Genomic DNA, 20701 nt, shown 5'->3' with positions numbered 1-20701 from the left:
ATGCCAGCCCTTCGGATTGTATCCTAGTTTATTGCATGCTATTCTTATGGATTATCACTCTGGTAGTTAGGATGATAGTATGTTCAGTGGCTTGTATGTTGGTATCCTGGTTATAGGTTGTTCCAATGCTACTTTAAATATTAATACTGTTGATTGATATATTTATATGCTAGCATATGTTACTTATGTACACATGATTGTTTGTCTGGTGGTTGGGTTGACGCGGTCGTGCTTTGTGTTGTAGGCCAACATACTCGGGGCGGTCCGGATAGGCTGTAGGCCTTGTGAGGCGGTCCAGTCATGTTGAAGGCCTGTCGAGCGATCTGGATAAGCTGTAGTCCCTGTGAAGCGGTCTAGTCATGTCGAAGGCTCGGGAGCGGTCCAGATAGGCTGTAGGCCCTGCGATGTGGTCCAGTCATGCTGAAGGTTCATTATGCATATTGTTTGTTATTATTTTGTTTGGGTTGCATATGTTGGTATTTTGGGGGTAACTCACTAAACCTTCGAGCTTACATTTATTGATTATTGTTTTAGGTACTTCAAGTGACCATGGAAAGGCGATGGCGTGACGTACACTTCCTCACATTTTATGACTTGGGATTTCTTGGAACTCTGATATGAAACTATTTTGGAAACAATTTGTGAACTATGTTGGTGTTTGAATAATTTTATTTACTCGGATTGGTTTTGAAAAGTTTAAATTTTTGGTAAATTTTTTGTGGCTGTTACAATTATTGGTATCCACTTTAAGTTATTTGTGATATATTATAGGGTATGCTCACTTTAAATTATTGATATCGACTTTAATATATTTAGCTAACCTTTCTTTTTCTTGTATACACAGGGTACATAATATGAGAAGTTTTGGAGACGATCGTACATATCCTCCTCCAAAAGGGTTGGGAGCCGGTCGTGGAGGGGGTATTGATAAGGGTGGAAAAAAGCCATTAGTTACAGTGGAGACGGACATGGAGTGGGTGTTAATAAAGGTGGAAAAAAATATGTTAGTTACAGTGGAGATAGAGGAGACATGAGAGATGATAGTAATTATGTAGTTGGCATGGGAGGCATGAGAGATGGTAGTGACAGAGGAGGCATGAGAGATGGTAGTAATAGAGGAGGCATGAGAGATGGTAAAGGAATCAGAGATGAGTTATGTTGGCAGTGGCACATTTCATAACCCACATAGACCGGATACCATCTACGACCAGGAGGACTTCACTTCTGATGGGGATAGTGGGGGGGGGGGGGGAATATTGTTAGGCATGGGTCCAATATCCTACGTTCGCCTCCTACTCATCCTTCTGAGAGGATATGGATCACACGACTCGGGCGATGGTATGTTTTTTCTTATTGAAATTTATGTTGATTATTGATATTATAAATATACTAATTTGGTTAATTTGATATTATAGGTTTCATGATGAATTTGTGCATCGCTAGATCGCAAGTATAATGAAAGAGTTTATGGATGATGCTTGTCCTACATGGAAAAAGGTCATGCTGGATGTTCAGAAGAATATGTTTAATGCTTTTCGGGTAATGTATTAATAATAATTTATAATTTATCTTTGTTTGTTTTAAATATGATTATTTAACTTTACACTTTACTTGTTACAGGGGATTTATCAGTGGCCTGAGTCGGAGGAGGATAAAATCTTCGAAGGCTTCAAAAACATCTTGGACCATCGATATATAGACATTATTAATGGTGCTAGAAAGGCATATGCATTTGCAGCCAAAAAGGCTGGTCATGTCTTCCCACCAAAGGAGACTTATGACTTCTCAGTGATGTATGATTTTCCGACTACTTGGATCACATTTGACGTATGGCAGGCTCTGTGCACGTTAAAGTGATAAAATAGAATAAATTTCTTATAATAACGATGGCTTTCTATTTTATCATAAAATAACTTGTATTTATTACTACACATATATGGGACACTGATACTTGGAGAAATATATCCGAGAGCGGAAAGAGACATTGTAGCAATAGTGTTAATGGTTCCATCTTGGTACATACGGGTGGATCGATTACAACAGAACAACACCGCAAGAAGATGGTAAATGAATCTTGTTTATAAATTTTAGTAATTTGTTTTTAATTTAGCATAAATTAAAACTATGTTTTTTTTTTGTAGAAGAAGCCAAGAAGATGGAAAGAACCTGTGTGGGGAGACGTTTTCAAGCAGACTCACCTTGAAAAGAGTGCAAAGGTGAAGTTAGCATCTAGAGAGTTGATTGGGAGCCAACTTGAGCATTGGGTTAATGAGAAGTCTTGGACCGTCTTTGTAAGTTATCTTTATCCTTTTAAGATTTAAGATTTGATGTATTTAATTATTTTTCAAGTGTTTAGCGTAGAAACAATTTTTATGTTTTGGTAAATTGTAGGACAAATATGAGAAGACAATGTGTGAGAAATATGGTCCCGACCCTAGTCAACATCCGTTGGGTGATGTTGAAATATGGGGGCATTGTGTTGGCAGGAGAAAGAAGGGGAGATTTTACGGGGTAGGATCATCAGGTCCGGGTAACGTCGTGCCGGGGACACCTTACGAGTGTGGGTCATCATCCTATGTTTATGCCTTATATCAAAAGAAGGTATGTGTCAATGTTATGATAAAAATAGTAAAGTATGTTGCTATTTCCTTCTCTATTTTATACTAATCATATGTTTGTTGGACCATATTTTAGATAAATGAATTAGAGAGCATGTTGGAACGAGAAGTGAAGAAACGGGAGGAAATAGAAGCCAATTTTGATAGTGAGGTGAAGTTACGAAAGGACATGGAAAACCGTCTTCTTGGAAAAATGAATGATCTTTTGAAGAAATTCACCCGAAGATAAAAGGTAATATATGATGGCATTTATGGTAACTGACAATATATAAACATCTCTCTAGCTAACAACTCCTAATGATAGGTGTGGAATCTACGAGAAAGAATTCTCTATTGGTTGTTGATAATATTTGACAATATGGATTGAAATGGTATTTGATAATATGGAGTTATAGATTTAATGTATGTCAAATGTTTGAAATTTATGGATTTACTTTTATATTTGGTGGTTTTAAAATATAGATTTAATTTATGTTTAAAAAATTTGTGTTGAATATGTAATTATTTATAGTTTTTAATTTCTTCATTAATTTATAAATTTTTTTATAATGCCAAAATTCGTCGCTAATCTGTTTCCAAAAAAGTTTGTAGTCATTTCGGGGTTTTGTCGATAATCTGTTAGTAAGTTATTCTAAATTCCGTCGGTAATCCATTAGTAAGTTATTTCGTATTCCGTTGGTAATCCGTTAGTAATTTTTTCCGTTGGTAATCCGTTGCAAACAAATTCCGTCGGTAATCCGTTGCAAAATATATTCTATCTGTTGGTGATCCGTTACTATTTCCGACGGAAAATCCGTCACTAAAAATTAGCCAGAGCCGTTGGAAATCCGTTACAAACAATTAGCGACAAAAATATAGCGATGGATTTTGGTGTGTTACAATTCCATCGGTAAATAGCTTTAGCGACAGATTACCGATGGTTTTGGCCATCGGTAATGCTCTTTTTTTATAGTAGTGAATGACAATGTTAACATATTTACATTTCAACAATAAAAAAATTGTTTTCACTTTTTGATAAATTTTGTTTTATGTATGAAACTGTACATCTGATTTTTTTCCTCCTTATCTAATCAATTTTAACCCAATTAGATATTATTAAAATAATTTTCTGAGCATAAAAATAATATAAAGACATATATAATTAATTCTATTATTAAATATATCATAGATTAGATTTTATAAATCGATTAAAATATCTTTTCTAAAATAAAAATAGACTGAAAAGATGAATTTTTTTATCACAAAAGTTGTATTCAATAATTTTATTTTGTACCAACTAATAATCACTATTTGATATTTAAAATTTTGATTTTGATTTAAACTCATGAGCGTACAGTATACAATATTTTTTAAACTTTTACATTATTTCATTAGTTTTCAATAAAAGTTCTCCAAAACATATTTTAGAGCTTATATTATATTAAAAGTTTTACGAATCAATTTGATTGGTTTTGAAATTTAGGAGGTTCACCAAATGCCTTTATTTGCCAGTTATCCCTCATATTTGTCTTCATATTATTCTGATAATTGTCCTTACTGTCTTTTATACCAAAACCTGTCATCTATAACTTCAACCTTCTTCATGCATAAACATATATGTATATATATATATATATATAAACACACACATATACACATGTACATTCACCCAACACCCTCAATCCTCATAACATTAAACCTTAAGTAAACAGTTAACGAATCACAATGGATACCCTCCTGCTAGTTTCTTCCATAGTTTTACCGATCATCACCATCTTCTTTCTGCACCATTTTCTGAGCCAAAAATCAACCATCCCTGGAAACTATGGATGGCCTCTCATAGGAGAAAGCATAGATTACTTCAAGAAGCTCCGCAGTGGCACCAACGAGAAGTTTGTCATGCAGCGAAGAAAACTATTCGGCGACGTTTTCAAGACGTCAATCCTCGGCGAGAAAATGGCGTTCTTGTGTGGCCCAGAAGGCAACAAGTTCCTGTTCTCAAACGAAAACAAGCTCGTTGAAGTATGGTGGCCGAGCTCCGTCGAGAGTATCATCAAGAAATCAAATAACAAGTCTGTCACGGCGGAATCCGCCAAAGTCCGGCAACTGTTGCCGCCGTTCTTGAGAGCTCATGCGGTTAAAAACTACATCTCCGATATGGATTCTGAACTGAGACAGCATTTGGCGGATTACTGGACTGGACGTGATGAGGTTGAGGTTTGCCCATTTGTTGCCAAGTACACATTTGCATTGGCTGTGAAGTTGCTGTTAGGTGTCCATGACGCGACGGAGTTGGAGAAGCTTGCGACGCCGTTTGTGGAGGCAGCCGGTGGAATTATAGCGGTTCCGATTAACATCCCAGGAACAAGGTTTAACCGTGGAGTTAAAGCGTCGAACAGGATCCGAGAAGTGATTATGGGCATAATTGCGCAAAGAAGGAAAGACCTTGCTGATGGGACTGCTACTCCGATGCAAGATTTGCTTTCGCATATGATTGTTGAAGTTGACAAACGGAACCAAGACTCCGGCAATGCTCCAACCACTGACGGTGACATGTCCAGTGACTTATTAGGGTTGCTCATCGGTGGCTATGACACTATCAATACCACCGTCGTTTTCATCATGATGACTCTAGTCGATCACCCCGACGTGTACCAAGGAGTTCTAAAAGGTATAATTAACACCAACATCAATTTAAGATATCCCAATATTACATTTTTAAAAAAAAATTATAAGTTATAACAGAAAAAATATATACAATTTACTGTTTTAGTAATAAGGAATATAATTTGTTTCTATCCATTTAACAAGCTAATTATATATTTTGTATGTGATTATATTTCTTTCTCTATGCTAACAATATATATTTATCTATTACCTATAATTACATCATAGTTATTTTTCTACCATATTATTACATTTGGTTACCAATATGACAATGTATTTTATTAGTTACTATTGTTATTATTGACAAAGAATTATATATATATATATATATATATATATATATATATATATATATATATATATATATATATATTACTCTTATTGGAAAAGAAATATGTAACTAAGTGGCTAAAATGTGTAAAAAGTAAAGTGAACAACATATATGGGTAAAAGAGTAAAAGTGTGTTGTATATATTGGTAAAAAGAAAGTAAATGTGTTGCACTTTATTTTAATTTTTTTAAATGGTCAAGAAACTGATATATTGTTATTACATTTATAATTGTAAAAAGAACAAATGGACATTGCAAGGGAAAAATCACCTGGTCAACTGTTGGATTGGGATGATCTACGTAAGATGAAATACTCATGGAATGTCGCATGTGAAGTGCTACGAATGTGTCCACCAACTGTTGGTGCTTTTAGAGTTGCGAAAACGGATTTCACCTATGCTGGTTTCAAAATCCCCAAAGGATGGAAAGTAAGCTATCTTTTAAGCCCTCATTAACATTTAACTATGTCATTGACTTTGAATATATAGCCTAAACTCATCGAGTGAGGGCATGCTAATATATCATATCATCTAGACACAATCTCATTTATTTCAATATATGTTGTAGTCTATCCTTTCTTCTTATGAGCTCTTTTCGGAAAGAAAATCACTACTTCATCTATCTAATTAAAAAAGTCGATAACTTTACCTAACACATACCTTTTAATTTGTAGTTACATTACCTCCCACATTACACTCAGAAAAACCATGAGTTTTTCCCTAATCCTGAAAAGTTTGATCCCTCGAGATTTGAAGGAGCGGGACCTGCACCTTACACGTTTGTGCCATTTGGAGGAGGTGCAAGGATGTGTCCTGGAAATGAGTATGCGAGGGCAGAAATATTGGTATTTATGTACAATATAATAACGAGATACAACTGGGTGAGGCTAATTCCTGATGAAAAGGTGGTAATAGATCCACTTCCAAGGCCAGTTCATGGACTTCCGATCAAGCTCATTCCTCATGAAACCATATCTTAAGTTTTTATGCCATCTTTTCACTATAAGAGTACTCTCTTTGGGGTTTAATGGTATTTGATAATTGTACTTTTATTTTTGTTGGTGTTACGAAAGAAAATGAATGATAAGAGGAAATAAATATGGTTTGATGTATTTTAAGTCTAGTATGATGCATGTACAAGTTTATATAAAATATTAGAATTTTACTGATGTGATATAAACTTGAATTATATTAAAAGACACTGGCTTTTACCATAAGATTATTTACAACGTCTGCATTAATTTTAACTAACGTGATTTGAACTTGAGTTTTATTAAAAGATAGTAGGTTTACCATTAGGCTATTTCCAACACATGCACTAAAACACCAAAATAGTGTAAAAATACTCAAAAAAATGATCTCCAATAAATATAAGAAAACTCTATACTAAAATAGTTTACGAAGAATATCTAGAGGTGGCAAAAATTGACACGATACGAAACCCGACACGAACCCGACACGAAATAAACGGGTTTGGGTAAGATATTTCAACCCGTTTAAATAAATGGGTTGACACGATACGACACGAAAATTAAACGAGTAAGGTTAGGGTTGAGAATTTCAACTCGAATATGACTCGAAAATGACCCGTTTATTTATATGCAAGTTTTTTGAATTATTTAAATAAACTAGAAAGATATAAAACCAAAACCATAAGTAAAAGAAAACCTTCGAATTGAGTCGTTTTGTAATGTTGAAATGACTTAGCCGTCTAGATCAAGATTTAATTTCAGTTTTTCCATTCTCTCCCAAACTACCCAGTCTCTTTCACCACTCTCACATCCTCGCGACCTTTTCATCCGCCTCCCCAACTCCCATTCTTTTAATTTTGGCATCTAAACTTGCTATGACTTCATCTATTCTGCCTCCAAACTATTAGTTTTTCCTTTCCGCCTACCCAACTCCTACTCTTTTAACATGCTCAATCTTTTAACCTCACATGACACGACATATTTCAAGTTATAGCCCTAACCCGAAACCCGACACGAACTCGACACGAAAATAAACGGGTTGACACGACACGACACGTTAATTAAATGGGTCGGGTTAGGGTCAAACACTTTCAACCCGTTTAGAGTGTTTGACACGACACGAACCCGACACGATACGACACGATTGCCACCTCTAAGAATATCTAGTTAAGTTACACTAATTTGATGTGACACATTGGTTATACTATAAATGGAAATTAACTAAGCCACCAAATTTTATGACTATTTACAAAAAATAACTATTTTTTCTAATGCAAAATGACCACTGTGCCTAACCCATTTCACATCGTATTCCGGACTGAATGACAACTACTTAAAGAATTCCAATTAGATGCACCAAGCCTAAAAGCTATAAATTCCTCACACTGCACATGACAAGGAAATCATATCAATTGGATTTTGTTAATGAAGCCTAAGTAACTAACTCGGTGAAATGTGGTTATTTTGAATAAGTGAGTTAATGGTGTTGATTTGGAGTTATACCGGGTTGTTGTATTAAGAAATAAAAATGGTTCTTGCTGAGTTGATATCCAAGGTTTGAATTTTGGATCTGATTCTTCTAGAAGTTCGAGCTTCAACTTCAGGAGATCCAAAGAAGAGAATCAAAGAAAAAAAACATAAGAGAAAGAGTAACATAGTTCTTGTTGCCATTTAGATCAATATTGATTAACGCTAAACCACCAGCTAGGTTTAAACCTAATATGTAGATACTTGTTGAAAAACCACATGGACTATTCTACATTGACGATGATGGTAAGTGTTAGGGGTAGGATCCTTGACTCATATTCAGGATCCTCAAATACTTTTGAAGCTTCAGATCCTTAAACATATCTCGAAATCCTGACTATTACTATTAATATTTCTAACATTTATAACGTCTATATTTTCTTTATTTTTCTCATATGTGCCGAATGAGTCAACACAAGACCTATTCTCAACGGAGAGTCATCTCAACCAGGCAAAAAACTCAGAATACCAAGATAAATAATGTTCATATGCTGATTCTTGAGGAATCTGGAATTATCGGATTTCTTATTATTAGCATTAGACTATAAATAGTACATGTAACTAGTATACTAGCGAGAGATTTAGCTCATATACGACAGTTGTACTTGCATTCATACATTTATCTTTGTGTTCAACATTCTATATCAATAAAATCATCAAGGCAGGTGATCATTATCACCTCCCAAGGTTCTATGTCAATGATCTTATTAAGGATTAAAGGCTTTCCTTATAACTCACTTGTGTTAATTTGATTGTCATTTCTTACTTAATTTACCATGAATATCATAACCTCTCATACAAATTGGTCAGATTCTTCTTAATTGATTTTTGACCAAAATAATTTGGCGCTCGCTGTGGGGCCATGGTGTTCAAAACCTTTTGGAAAATCATGTCTACACAACCGACCATATATTCCTCCTCCATTCCTATAATTTCCTCTAAAAACCTTCCTCCACCCCCAGGGGGAGCTCCTAAGAAAGCCCTGAGGCACTGAAGAAAAACACATTTTCGTCGTTACCTAAGGACTTCAGGATCCTCCTGTACTCATTTCCAATAATGAAATCTTTGCTATGTTAAAGAGATTGGAATGATAAGTCACTCAACAATAGGAGGATAACTAGGCAATACTCGAGGAAGGGGAAATAATGAGGGTAGAAATCCACAACCCTCAAGAAGCAGCACCCTCAATCTTGCAACCCAAGATCCTAAACTTTGATAACAGGGGATCCTCAGTGAATCGGCGCTAGATAGGATCCTAAATACCAACCTTTGTTTCCACTTGGGGCACAACTCTAAGAGAGAAAGACTATATGATGCAAGATCCCAACAAAACCTTCATTACTCCTAATAACAAGGAACTTGGTAACTTCGTCAATAATAATATCTTTACTACTAACATATGTGGACCTTGATACATATTTAAGTCCGATCATGGCTAAGGAGCTTCAACAATTAAGACAACTGATCTCAAGCGTTCTTAGAATAATCCAACTTATATTAGAAGTATCACCCACAAGCCATAGGATCTCAAGAGTTGCTTCCGTAATAGCTTATATCGAAGTCCCAAAACGCTTCCAAACACCCAACATGAAGCCTTATGATGGGACCAAGGAGCATGTCGCATAGTATAGGGAAAGTTCCCACACACTTGAAGGAAGCTTTCCTATGCAAGGCTTTGGTTCGACCCTGATAGGATCAACGTTAAAATGGCTTCTTAATGTTCCTCCTTACTATATTACTTAATTTACTCACTTACTTGATTTGTTTAACATTAATTTTCTTGTAGCAAAACATTCGAAAAGATTACTAGTGATATTTATCGAGTGGTTTAGGATCCTAAGGAATCCCTTAGGACTTTTGTGAACAGGTTTGGCAGGGAAGCTCTGAGTATCCCTAACATTGATATGGCGATTGCAGTTGGAGCCTTTAAAATGGGTTTAAAAAGTACTCTCCTTTCTACGAAGACCTTGTAATGACCCAATGCAAGAGAATTGACGAGGTTCGAAGCAGACCATTAAGATTCATAAGGCTTGAAGAAGACAAGGAGATCCAAAAAAGGAGAAACCCACCAAGCTCATATGATCAACCTACTAGGAAGGTGAACACATCGACAGAAATATCCTACAAGTCAAAACCATATTCTAAAACTGATCATCATAGGGTTAATGCCCTTGATGGTGAAAGAGAGGAAGAAGAATTTCCTAAGATTATTGACTATGGATTTTTTGTGGATATTTCATATATACTATTTGCTATGCAAGATCTTGGCGACAAAGAAAGATGGCTAAGGAAGGGAGAAAAATCCATAACATGGAAAGACAAATCCAAATAGTGTGCATACCATGAAGACTTTGGTCATGTCACAGAGGATTGCATAGGTGTCAGGAAGGATCAACTACCACTTAGGCAAGGGATACCTCAAAGAAATCCTCGATAAGCTAAGATCCCCTCATGCTGACACCAAGGTAATCAATGTGACCTCTAGAGGATCTGACATTTGTGGTACATCTTATTTTACAGCAAAAAGGCATGCCAAACTGTACAAAACAACAAAAGAAGAAAGGCATCAAAAGAATACGTAAATCACAAATGAGAAGGAGATCGCCTTCGATGAAGCAGATAGAGAAGACATCCAGGATCCCCGCCACAATGGATTGGTGATAACTATTTACATCGCCAACCATTTTGTCAGAAGGATCCTTGTCGATGGAGGATCCTCAGTCAAAATTATACTCTTGGATGCTTTAAAAGGAAAGAACATCCCGGAGTCCGAAATAATCAAAAGATCATTAGTATTAATAGGATTCAGTGACGAAACAAAATATACAATCAGTGAAATAAACCTACCTATCTACATTGAGGGGGTAAACTCTATGCAACGTTTTTTATGTAATAGATACATTATCCTCTTATAATGTTATACTAACTAGACCATGGATCCACGAAATGAAGGTATTCCCATCGACATATCATCAATGTGTAAAGATGCCCACCCCATGGGGGACAGTGAAGATCACAGGTGGCCAACAAGAATCCAAAGAGTGTCATAATACCTTGATGAAATCTCCAACAATATCACGACAAGCATAGAAATTAAAGCAGGGGGCACAAGATGTGCTAGGAATAAGTGAGTAAGATGTAAAGGAAGTGCCCTTGAACCTTGAGGATCCTGATGCCAAAGTTCTCATAGGATCCTCAATACCAGAACCAATTGAACAAGAACTAATAAAGTTCCTTAAAGCTAGAAGCAAGACATTTGCATGGAAGCAAGAAGGAATGACAGATATAGACAACAATATAGTAATCCATAAACTTAATATTAATCCTCTTTTCAGACAAATAAACCAATAAAGAACGAAGTTGTAACATCCGTATTTGCAGGTATATTATCTTTAATTATTATTGCTATTACTTTTAAAGATCATTAATCTACTCAATGAGTTGGCGCTAAGACTCTTCAAGTAGAAGCGGGCAGGATACGTGAGTTTAATGATCTACTCGGCGAGTCCGGGAGTAGACTCGCCAAGTAAGCGCTGGAATGAGAGACCCTAATTTTCTAGGCTTGTTTCCTATTTAAAGGCGCTTAAGGCCTCCTATTGCGGCTACCCTTCAGGAGAGAAAACCCTTAACGAGTCTTGAGTGCTTAGAGTGAGAGAGAGAGAGAGTTATTGTGAGCTTTTGGTGGGTGTTTTGCAAGGAAGAAGAGGGTTTCAAGCAAGAGGATCATAGAAGGGTGTTGGATCTGCTGGTTTTCACGCTCAAGCTTCAGTTGGAGGTATTAAACTCGACTTTTCCCTTTCATTGATGTAGATCTCTAATTTTAGTAAGTTAGGGTTCTTCTTCTTCATCATTTTTGGGGTTTTGTGAATTGGGGGTCATGAGGAATTTAAAACCCTAGATCTGGACCCTAGGAGGTTCCAAATACTTTAAGGCCCTTGCTTTATCCAGCTTTGGTGAAGATTTAAGAGTATATAACCCCCTTTTATTCATGTTTTTGGCATTTCTTGCTCTAGATGCCATGCGTGGACGTAAAGTCTATGACTTTACGTGACATATGAGCCCTAAGAGTCTAGATCTAAAGTTTGGGAAACAATCTCGTTTTGAAATCGTATGAATGCATGGGAGTCTGAATAGACTCGCCGAGTTGATGGGTCGACTCAGCGAGTAGTTTAGGGTTTGTCCCGATTTAGCTGAGTCATGCGTTGACCCGACGAGTTAAGGCTAGCTCGTCGAGTTAGAGGTTCTGAGGATATCTGAGATACGACGGGACTCGACAAGTCGCATGAGTGCAATCGGCGAGTCTGGTCGATTGGACTATTGACTCGTTTGGACTTCTATTGACTTTGTGATTAGGTCAATTAGGAGCTTCTGGAACCTTGGAGGGGTAAGCGGGTCTTTTACCCATCCCGAGGGTTAAAAAGGGAATAAGAGAACTAAGGAGTTAAATGAGTAAAACAGATATATTGATTTGATGCTTGTCTAATGTATTTAAGCAGAGGATAGTTCGGGAGAGCCAAGTGTGTATTTATTCCTACTAGCTTTGAGGTGAGCCTTCTTACTATATTGTACCTAGAGTGGTATCCATATGTGACCAGAGGGTCTTATGTGCTTGCTTGAGTTATGCATGTTTGTATGATATGTATTGTATGCTATATTATTTGTTGCTTAGGCACGAACCAGGGTCTACCGAACTATGAGGCCGGAGGGCTCTCAACCAGACCGAACTAGAGGGCCCAACGAGCTAGACCGGACCAGAGGGTCCAATGAGTTGTGGGGCTGGAGGGTCTCACTGAGACACATTGACCGGAGGGTCTTACCGAGTTATAGCCTCGAGTGGCTAAGTATATGTGTGTGGCATTTTGGGCACTCACTAAGCATTCGTGCTTACCGTGTTATGTGTTTCAGGTACTTCCGAGGATCGCAGGAAGGCACCGGCTTGATTCTACACACTCGTAGGGCTAGAGTTACATGACTTATGGGCCCGTAAATACTTTTGAAAACTATTTTGAAAAATGTTATGACATTGATGCTAGAGATTTTGAGAATTATGATATGTGATGTTGGTAATTTAAAAACGAAAATTTTTGTTGAAAATTTACGATGTTACAAGGTATTAGAGCCTTGGTTTGAGGGATTCGGATACACCTTCGGGTATATCTGGACTCAAACTGAGGATTTGAGGAAAGTTTTTTTTTAAAAGAAATGATTTTTCTAAAATGAGTAGGAGATTTTAAGAGAAACAGAAAACGAGCAGTGTGTACAATCAGCCAGCGCCCGAACGGTGATTTCCCAAAATACCCTTACTTTATGTGTTAAGAGCTGTTATGAGATATGTTATGCATGCTAGAGAGTAGGCTAGGTATTTCATAATTTAGGACTAGCGTGGCCTGATTTATGATGCCTTAGCCTAGGGGTTTGCTATTTGTGATTCGCTTGAGTGCAAGTAGGTAGCAAGAATGAGTATATGATAGGTCTTCTATGAGAGCGGTCGATGTTTGACGAGATATAGAGTACTTGTGAGTTAGAATCCTAGGAGGAAGACTTGGGATGAACACAAATGCAGTGTGGAAGGTAGTATTGGGCCCGTACTACTGAAAGCATCGGGTCGGTGAGCAGTCCAAGTAAGAATCTTTAGGGTGCTAAGGAACAAGTAGGAACGAGTGATCGAGTGTGATTGATCTCAAGCGATTCTCTGATTATTTTGTGTTGCGTTTTAGAGACATCATGGTGGTTACGCGCCACAACACTGGGGAAAGAGGTACCAGTGGTACCAGCGACGAGGAGATACGTCGGATGATTCATGAGGAGGTGGCCGCAACGATTGGTGAGGCTATCCCGGAGACTTTTGGGTCTATTAAGACCACACTGATTGAGATGTTTGATGAGCGATATGCTGTTGTTACTCAGGCGGCTGTTGCTGCAGCCACCGCAGCTGTCGCTGCTGCCAGGCCACAGGGGGTGACTCGTTGCTATACCGAAAGTTCAGCAACACAAAGCCACCGAAGTTTGATGGGACTCAAGATCCGATTGTCGTGATGAGGTGGATCTCTGACATTGAGGGATATTTCTACACTTGTTCTTGTCTGGAACATTTGAGGGTACGGTTCGCGCTGAATCAGCTTCGCTTGGGATCGAAGGACTGGTGGAAGTTTGTGACAGCTGATTTTACTCTTGTAGAGCTCACCGCAGTGACTTGGGAGAGGTTCACTACGATGTTCCGTAATAAGTATGCTCCTCCGGTGGAGAGGGAAATGTTATCCCAGGAGTTCTTATCCCTCAAGCAGGGAACAGAGTCTGTGATAGTGATTACGATGATGTTTCATGAGAGGGCATTGTTTTTCCCCGAGCACATGTCTTCCGAGCAGGCACGTATGAGCTAATATTTGAGCATACTGAGGAGAGATATTCGTGAGTTCATGGCGAACTCGACATACTAGACATTTTCCAATCTCCAAGCAAATGCTCGGAAGAGGAAGATTGAGCTAGAGACTCAGGCCAGGGAGGAGACGGAGTCTCATAGGAGGGATAGGCGGCCAACACAGTCTTAACCGGCAGCCAAACAGGCAAAGCCCACTGATTCGAGATCTAGAGGCCAGAAGGGTCGCACTTGTGGGAAGTGCGGCGAGACTCATGATAGGATGTGTAGAGCGAGTGTGTGTTACAAGTGTGGGAAGGAGGGGCATATCGTGAGGGATTGCCCCAAGGGATTTTCGGTTTGCTTCCGCTGCAACCAGACTGGCCATTGGAAGGCCAAGTGCCCACAACTATTGCAGGGATCAGCACATGGATTTTCCCCTGATGCTGCACAAGCTACATAGAGTCGGCCAGTAAAGGCTGAGGTGCCGGGGGCTCGCGGGAGAGACTTTAAGCTGACTAAGGAGGAGGTCCGTGCAGCACCTGATGTTTTGGCTGGTATGTGTTATGTACCTGCCCTGGTGTTATTTGACTCGAGTGCAATTCGATCCTTCGTGTCGTTAGCGTTTAGCCATAACATTAACATCCGACGAGAGGCGTTGAGTCGACCTCTATGAGTTTCCATAGCCGACGAGCGCGCAATATTTACTACTGATATGATTCGGGGATGTATACTCGAGATCATTGGTTTTGGGTTTCCGATAGATTTGGTACCAATCGCGATGGGGGATGTCTGTGTCATCGTGGGCAAGGACTGGTTGAGTCGATTCGGAGCTGTTATAGACTGTAAGCATCAGTTGGTGACCATACGAGACCCTAGTGGGGGAGTGCTTACAGTGTATCATGAGGGTACCCGATCTGGATCAACATTTTGCTCGGCTGCTAGAGTGAGACAGAGTCTACAACAGGGTTGTAGGGGTTTTGTAGCGTATGTGATGGGTACGCGAGTCGCTACTAAGAGACAGAGTTATGTGGCTTATGTTTCGATTGTGAGTGAGTTCCCAGAGGTTTTCCCCGAGGAGTTGTCAGGTGTGCCTCACGAGAGGTAGGTGGAGTTCTAGATAGATTTGGTTCCGGGAGCGGCACCTATTGCCAAGGCACCTTATCGCCTTGCGCAACCCGAGATGCAGGAGTTATCCTTGCAGCTTCTAGAATTGTTGGGAAAGGGTTTTATCAGACCGAGTAGCTCGCCGTGGGGGCGCCGATCCTTTTTGTTAAGAAAGAGGACAGTTCACACCGGATGTGCATTGATTACCGAGAGTTGAACAAGCTGACGGTAAAGAACCATTATCCATTGCCGAGGATCGAAGATTTGTTCGATCAGTTGCAGGCCGCGTCTTGGTTTTCCAAGATTGACTTGAGATCTAGATATCATCAGATGAGGGTCCGCGAGGAGGATTTCCAGAAAACGGCCTTTAAGACTTGTTACGGTCATTACGAGTTCGTGGTGATGCCTTTTGGGCTCACCAACGCACCGACATCATTCATGGATCTCATAAACCGGGTGTGCATGCATATGCTGGATCGATCGGTAATCGTGTTCATCAACGATATTTTGGTGTATTCGAGATCCAGAGAGCAGCATGAGTAGCATTTGAGAGAGATTATGGGTGTATTGAGATCTGAGAGGCTCTATGCCAAATTCTCCAAGTGTGATTTATGGTTACAAGAGGTTCAGTTCTTGGGACACCTCGTTAACCAGAATGGGATTTTGGTCGACCCGACCAAGATAGAGGCAGTTATGAGATTGGAGGTGCTGAGGTCCCCCACCGAGATCAAGAGTTTCCTGGGATTGGCCAACTACTATCAGAGATTTATCAGATATTTCTCCAAGATTATTGTTCTTCTCACCAGATTGACCCGGAAGGGAGTTACTTTTACTTGGGGTCCCGAGAAGCAGACCTCGTTCGAGATGCTTCGCAAAAGATTGTGCTAAGCCCCGATGTTAACCCTTCCTGAAGGGATGGAGGACTTCGTGATTTACTGTGATGCGTCTATATCTGGGTTGGGTACGGTGCTTATGCAGAGAGGGCACGTGATAGCATACACATCAAGGCAGTTAAAGCCTCATGAGGCGAGGTATCCCACCCACAACCTATAGCTGGGAGCGGTGGTGTTCTCCCTCAAGATCTAGCGCCATTATTTGTACGGGGTTAGGTGTACCATATACACAAACCACAAGAGTTTGAAGTACCTGATGGACCAGCCCAACCTGAACATGTATCAGAGGAGATGGTTGGATGTGGTAAAAGATTACGACTGTGAGATCCTGTATCACCCGGGCAAGGCTAATGTGGTAGCCAATGCCCTAAGTCGTAGGACGGAGAGTGCCCTGATTTGGGATGTGTGCATGAGGATGACAGTGATGACCCTGGTGTTCGATACCATTCGAGTGGCCCAGGCAGAGGCTATGAGACCGGAGAACTGCAAGAAGGAGCGGTTGGTTGGACAGGTATCCAAGTTTGTGATGGATAGCCGAGGAATTATGACCTTTTAAGGACGGATTTGGGTGCCTTACACGGACGGAGCTCATACCATACTGATGGAGAAGGCGCATACGTCGAGATTTTCGATCCATCATAGGGCCACTAAGATGTATTTGGACCTAAAGAGGGACTATTGGTGACCCTGTATGAAGAGCGATGTTGCTTGGGTGGTTGAGAGGTGCTTGACCTGTCGCTGGGTTAAGGCCGAGCACCAGCGTCCGCATGGAAAGCTGTAGCCATTAGAGGTTCCCTAATGGAAATGAGAACAAATTTCCATGGATTTGATCACCAAGTTGCCGAGGACCGCGCGGGGTGTCGATGCGATTTGGGTGATTGTGGATCGATTGACGAAGAGCACTCACTTCCTTACTATCAGTGAGAGCTCTTCTACAGAGAGGCTGGCTGAGATCTATGTGAGAGAGGTAGTAGCACGACATGGGGTGCCTATTTAGATAGTGTTGGACCGAGACATACGCTTTACTTCCAGGTTCTGGAAGAAATTTCACGAGGAGTTGGGCACGCGCTTACATTTCAATACAACATACCACCCTCAGACAGACGGGCAAAGTGAGCGGACGGTCCAAACGCTTGAGGACATGCTTTGAGCATGTGTTATGGACTTCGGTGGGAGTTGGGACACATATCTGCCCTTGGCTGAGTTTTCTTACAACAATAGCCACCATTCGAGTATTGGTATGCCTCCCTTTGAGCCTTTATACGGGAGGAGGTGTCAGACTCCTATTTGTTGGGGAAAGGTGGGGAAGAGAGTGATGGGTAGCACTGAGATAGTGCTTAAGATGACCGAGTAGATTCAGCAGGTCAGGCAGAGGTTACTAATAGCCCAGAGTCGCAAGAAGAGTTATGCGGATAGGCGACGATCTGAGCTCGAGTTTCACGTTGGAGACTTTGTGCTTCTGAAGGTGTCCCCTTGGAAAGGGGTGATCCATTTCTGGAAGCGGGGTAAGTTAGGACCCTAATACATCGGTCCCTTCATGATGACCGCTAGAGTGGGTAAGGTAGCATACCACTTGGAGCTACCAGAGGAGTTGAGTCAGATCTATAACACCTTCCATGTATCCCAGTTGAGTAAGTGTGTAGTCGATGAGACGGTAATAGTACCACTAGAGGATATTCAGGTGGATGCAAGACTGAATTATATCGAGAGGCCGATCACAATCCTGGATCGGAAGATTAAGGTTCTAAGGAAAAAAGAAAGTGCCTCTCGTTTAGGTCCAATGGTAACACCGGAGAGGGTCCAAACTGACTTGGGAGCCGGAGTCGGAGATGTAGGAGCAGCATCCATAGTTGGTTGCGGACTAAGACCTTGAGGGCAAAGTCTGATTCTAGTGGGGGAGAATTGTAACATCGGGATTTCCAGGTATATTGTCTTTAATTATTATTGCTATTACTTTTAAGGATCATTGATCTACTCGACGAGTTGGCACCAAGACTTATCGAGTAAAAGCGGGCAGTACACATGAGTTTAATGATCTACTCGACGAGTCCGGGAGTAGACCCGCCGAGTAGGCGCTGGAATGAGAAACCCTAAATTTCCGGGAATGTGGCCTATTTAAAGGCACTTAAGGCCTCCTATTGCGGCTACCCTTCAGGAGAGAAAACCCTTAACGAGTCTTGAGTGCTTAGAGCGAGAGAGATGGAGAGAGCTATTATGAGCTTTTGGTGGGTTTTTGGCAAGGAAGAAGAGGGTTTCAAGCTAGAGGATCATAGAAGGGCGTTGGATCTGCTGGTTTTCACACTCAAGCTTCAGTTGGAGGTATTGAACTTTACTTTCCCCTATCATTAATGTAGATCTTTCATTTTAGTAAGTTAGGGTTCTTCTTCTTCATCGTTTGTCGGGGTTCTTGTGGATTGGGGGTCATAAGGAAGTTAAAACCCCAGATCTGGACCCTAGGAGGTCCCAAACACTTTGAGGCCCTTGCTTTATCTAGCTTTAGTGAAGCTTGAAGAGTATATAACCCTCTTTTGTTCATGTTTTTGGCATTTCTTGCTCTAGATACCATGCATGGACGTAAAGTCTATGACTTTACATGACATATGAGCCCTAAGAGTATAGATCAAAATTTTGGGAAAGAATTCTGTTTTGAAATCATTTGAATGCATAGGAGTTTGAATAGACTCGTCGAGTTGATGGGTCGACTCGGTGGGTAGTTTCGGGTTTGTCCTGATTTAGCTGAATCATGCGTTGAACTGACGAGTTAAGGCTAGCTTGTCGAGTTGGACGTTCTGAGGATCTCTGAGATACGATGGACTCGACGAGTCTTGTCGAGTGGACTATTGACTCGTTTAGACTTCTGTTGACTTTGTGAGTGGGTCAATTAGGAGCTTCTGGAACCTTTGAGGGATAAGAGGGTCTTTTACCCATCCCAGGGGTTAAAAAGGGAATAAGAGAACTTAGGAGTTAAATGAGTAAAAGAGATATATTGATTAGATGCTTGTCTAATGTATTTAGGCGGAGGATAGTTCGGGAGAGCCAAGTGTGTATTTATTCCTACTAGCTTCGAGGTGAGTCTTCTCACTATACCGTACCTAGAGTGGTACCTATATGTGACCAGAGGGTCTTATGTGCTTGCTTGAGTTATGCATGTTTGTGTGATTGTTGGGTTTTGAGCATTCTAACACTCCTAAGGTGTACATGCAACCCTAGAAACCTTGGATCTATGTTTTCTCTAAAATACATATGAATAATGAATTTCCAAGGGTTACATCCTAACTAGCATAACATGGAGAACTAGAATCATAAAATACTAGAAGAATGACATAGCATTTAGTAGTGGTTGATTCCTTTGGATTTTGAGAGCCGATCACCAATAGTGTAGATGTCTCAAATGGAAATCACAAATCACCACAAACTTTAGAAAACTCATGAGAGAGTATGTGCACTCTAGAAATCAGCCACCACTCTTGTTCACACACAACTAGTGCCAAATCAAGTGCCAAAGACTCCTTTATATAGTGTGGAGGATTAGGGTTACATCCATGTAAACCCTAATACCCATGAATCTTCCTTTCCAAGGATCCATGGGTTAAAAGCTCCATGGACTTCCATACAAGCCTAGCTCATTCCAAATAAGCATCAGCCCACACTATATAAATACGTAAGAGTCCATATTTAATTAGTCACCCTTTTGATCACTAAATTAATTCTCAATTTATTTAAGATCAATACTAATTAAATAATATGATTTCATATTAATGTATTATAACTTATAATATATTAAGAAATCATAACTATACTATTCTCAAAAGATTATCCAAATTGTTCGGGTGAAGTGCAACCTAAATGGACCATGTCGGGTCAGGTCAAGTGCATCTCAAATATTTTTATGGACTTAGACACCTTATCCAACAGTCTCCCACTTGGATAAGTCTAATAACTATATTTGAAGATATGACTTCAGGAACCAACAAGCCATCGTAACTCTCAAAAATCTATTGAACTATGAAGAGCCATTTTAGATAAGTGATAATAGAATCCTTTGCTCTCATGATATCAGTCGGAAAAGTACATGGAACAACGTCATACTTATTGTGCAATAGTTTGTTTCCCGATTTCCGATTTGTTTGGCTTAGAACTAAATTGAACACATTAATTAGGTTCTGATCGGGCCCGGTACATTGGTCAAAACAAAGTCATCAAGGGGCCTAGATATCGCTTCTAATCCAAGAAGGAACATATAAACTTTGACTCA

At 39.8% G+C, this 20701-nt stretch overlaps 1 protein-coding gene across 2 annotated transcripts; it reads left to right on the top strand.

Annotated features, from left to right (window-relative positions):
• Window positions 1-3553: 3553 nt before the first annotated feature.
• Window positions 3554-6648, top strand: LOC144997982 (beta-amyrin 16-beta-monooxygenase-like). Of its 2 annotated transcripts, XM_078957832.1 has the most exons (4): window positions 3554-3572; window positions 4342-5268; window positions 5835-6022; window positions 6268-6648. In XM_078957832.1, the coding sequence occupies exons 1-4, from the start codon at window positions 3554-3556 to the stop codon at window positions 6571-6573; spliced, it is 1440 nt and encodes a 479-aa protein (XP_078813958.1). In that variant the 3' UTR covers window positions 6574-6648. The 2 variants fall into 2 exon arrangements, with proteins under 2 accessions (XP_078813958.1, XP_078813957.1); XM_078957831.1 differs by lacking the exon at window positions 3554-3572 and having other exon boundaries at window positions 4287-5268.
• Window positions 6649-20701: the final 14053 nt, after the last annotated feature.

The sequence above is a fragment of the Lactuca saligna genome, chromosome 5, assembly GCF_052625555.1.
Source record: "Lactuca saligna cultivar CGN05327 chromosome 5, ASM5262555v1, whole genome shotgun sequence".
In the NCBI taxonomy this organism is placed as follows: domain Eukaryota; kingdom Viridiplantae; phylum Streptophyta; class Magnoliopsida; order Asterales; family Asteraceae; genus Lactuca; species Lactuca saligna.
This window is presented reverse-complemented; position numbering and strand designations above follow the sequence as displayed.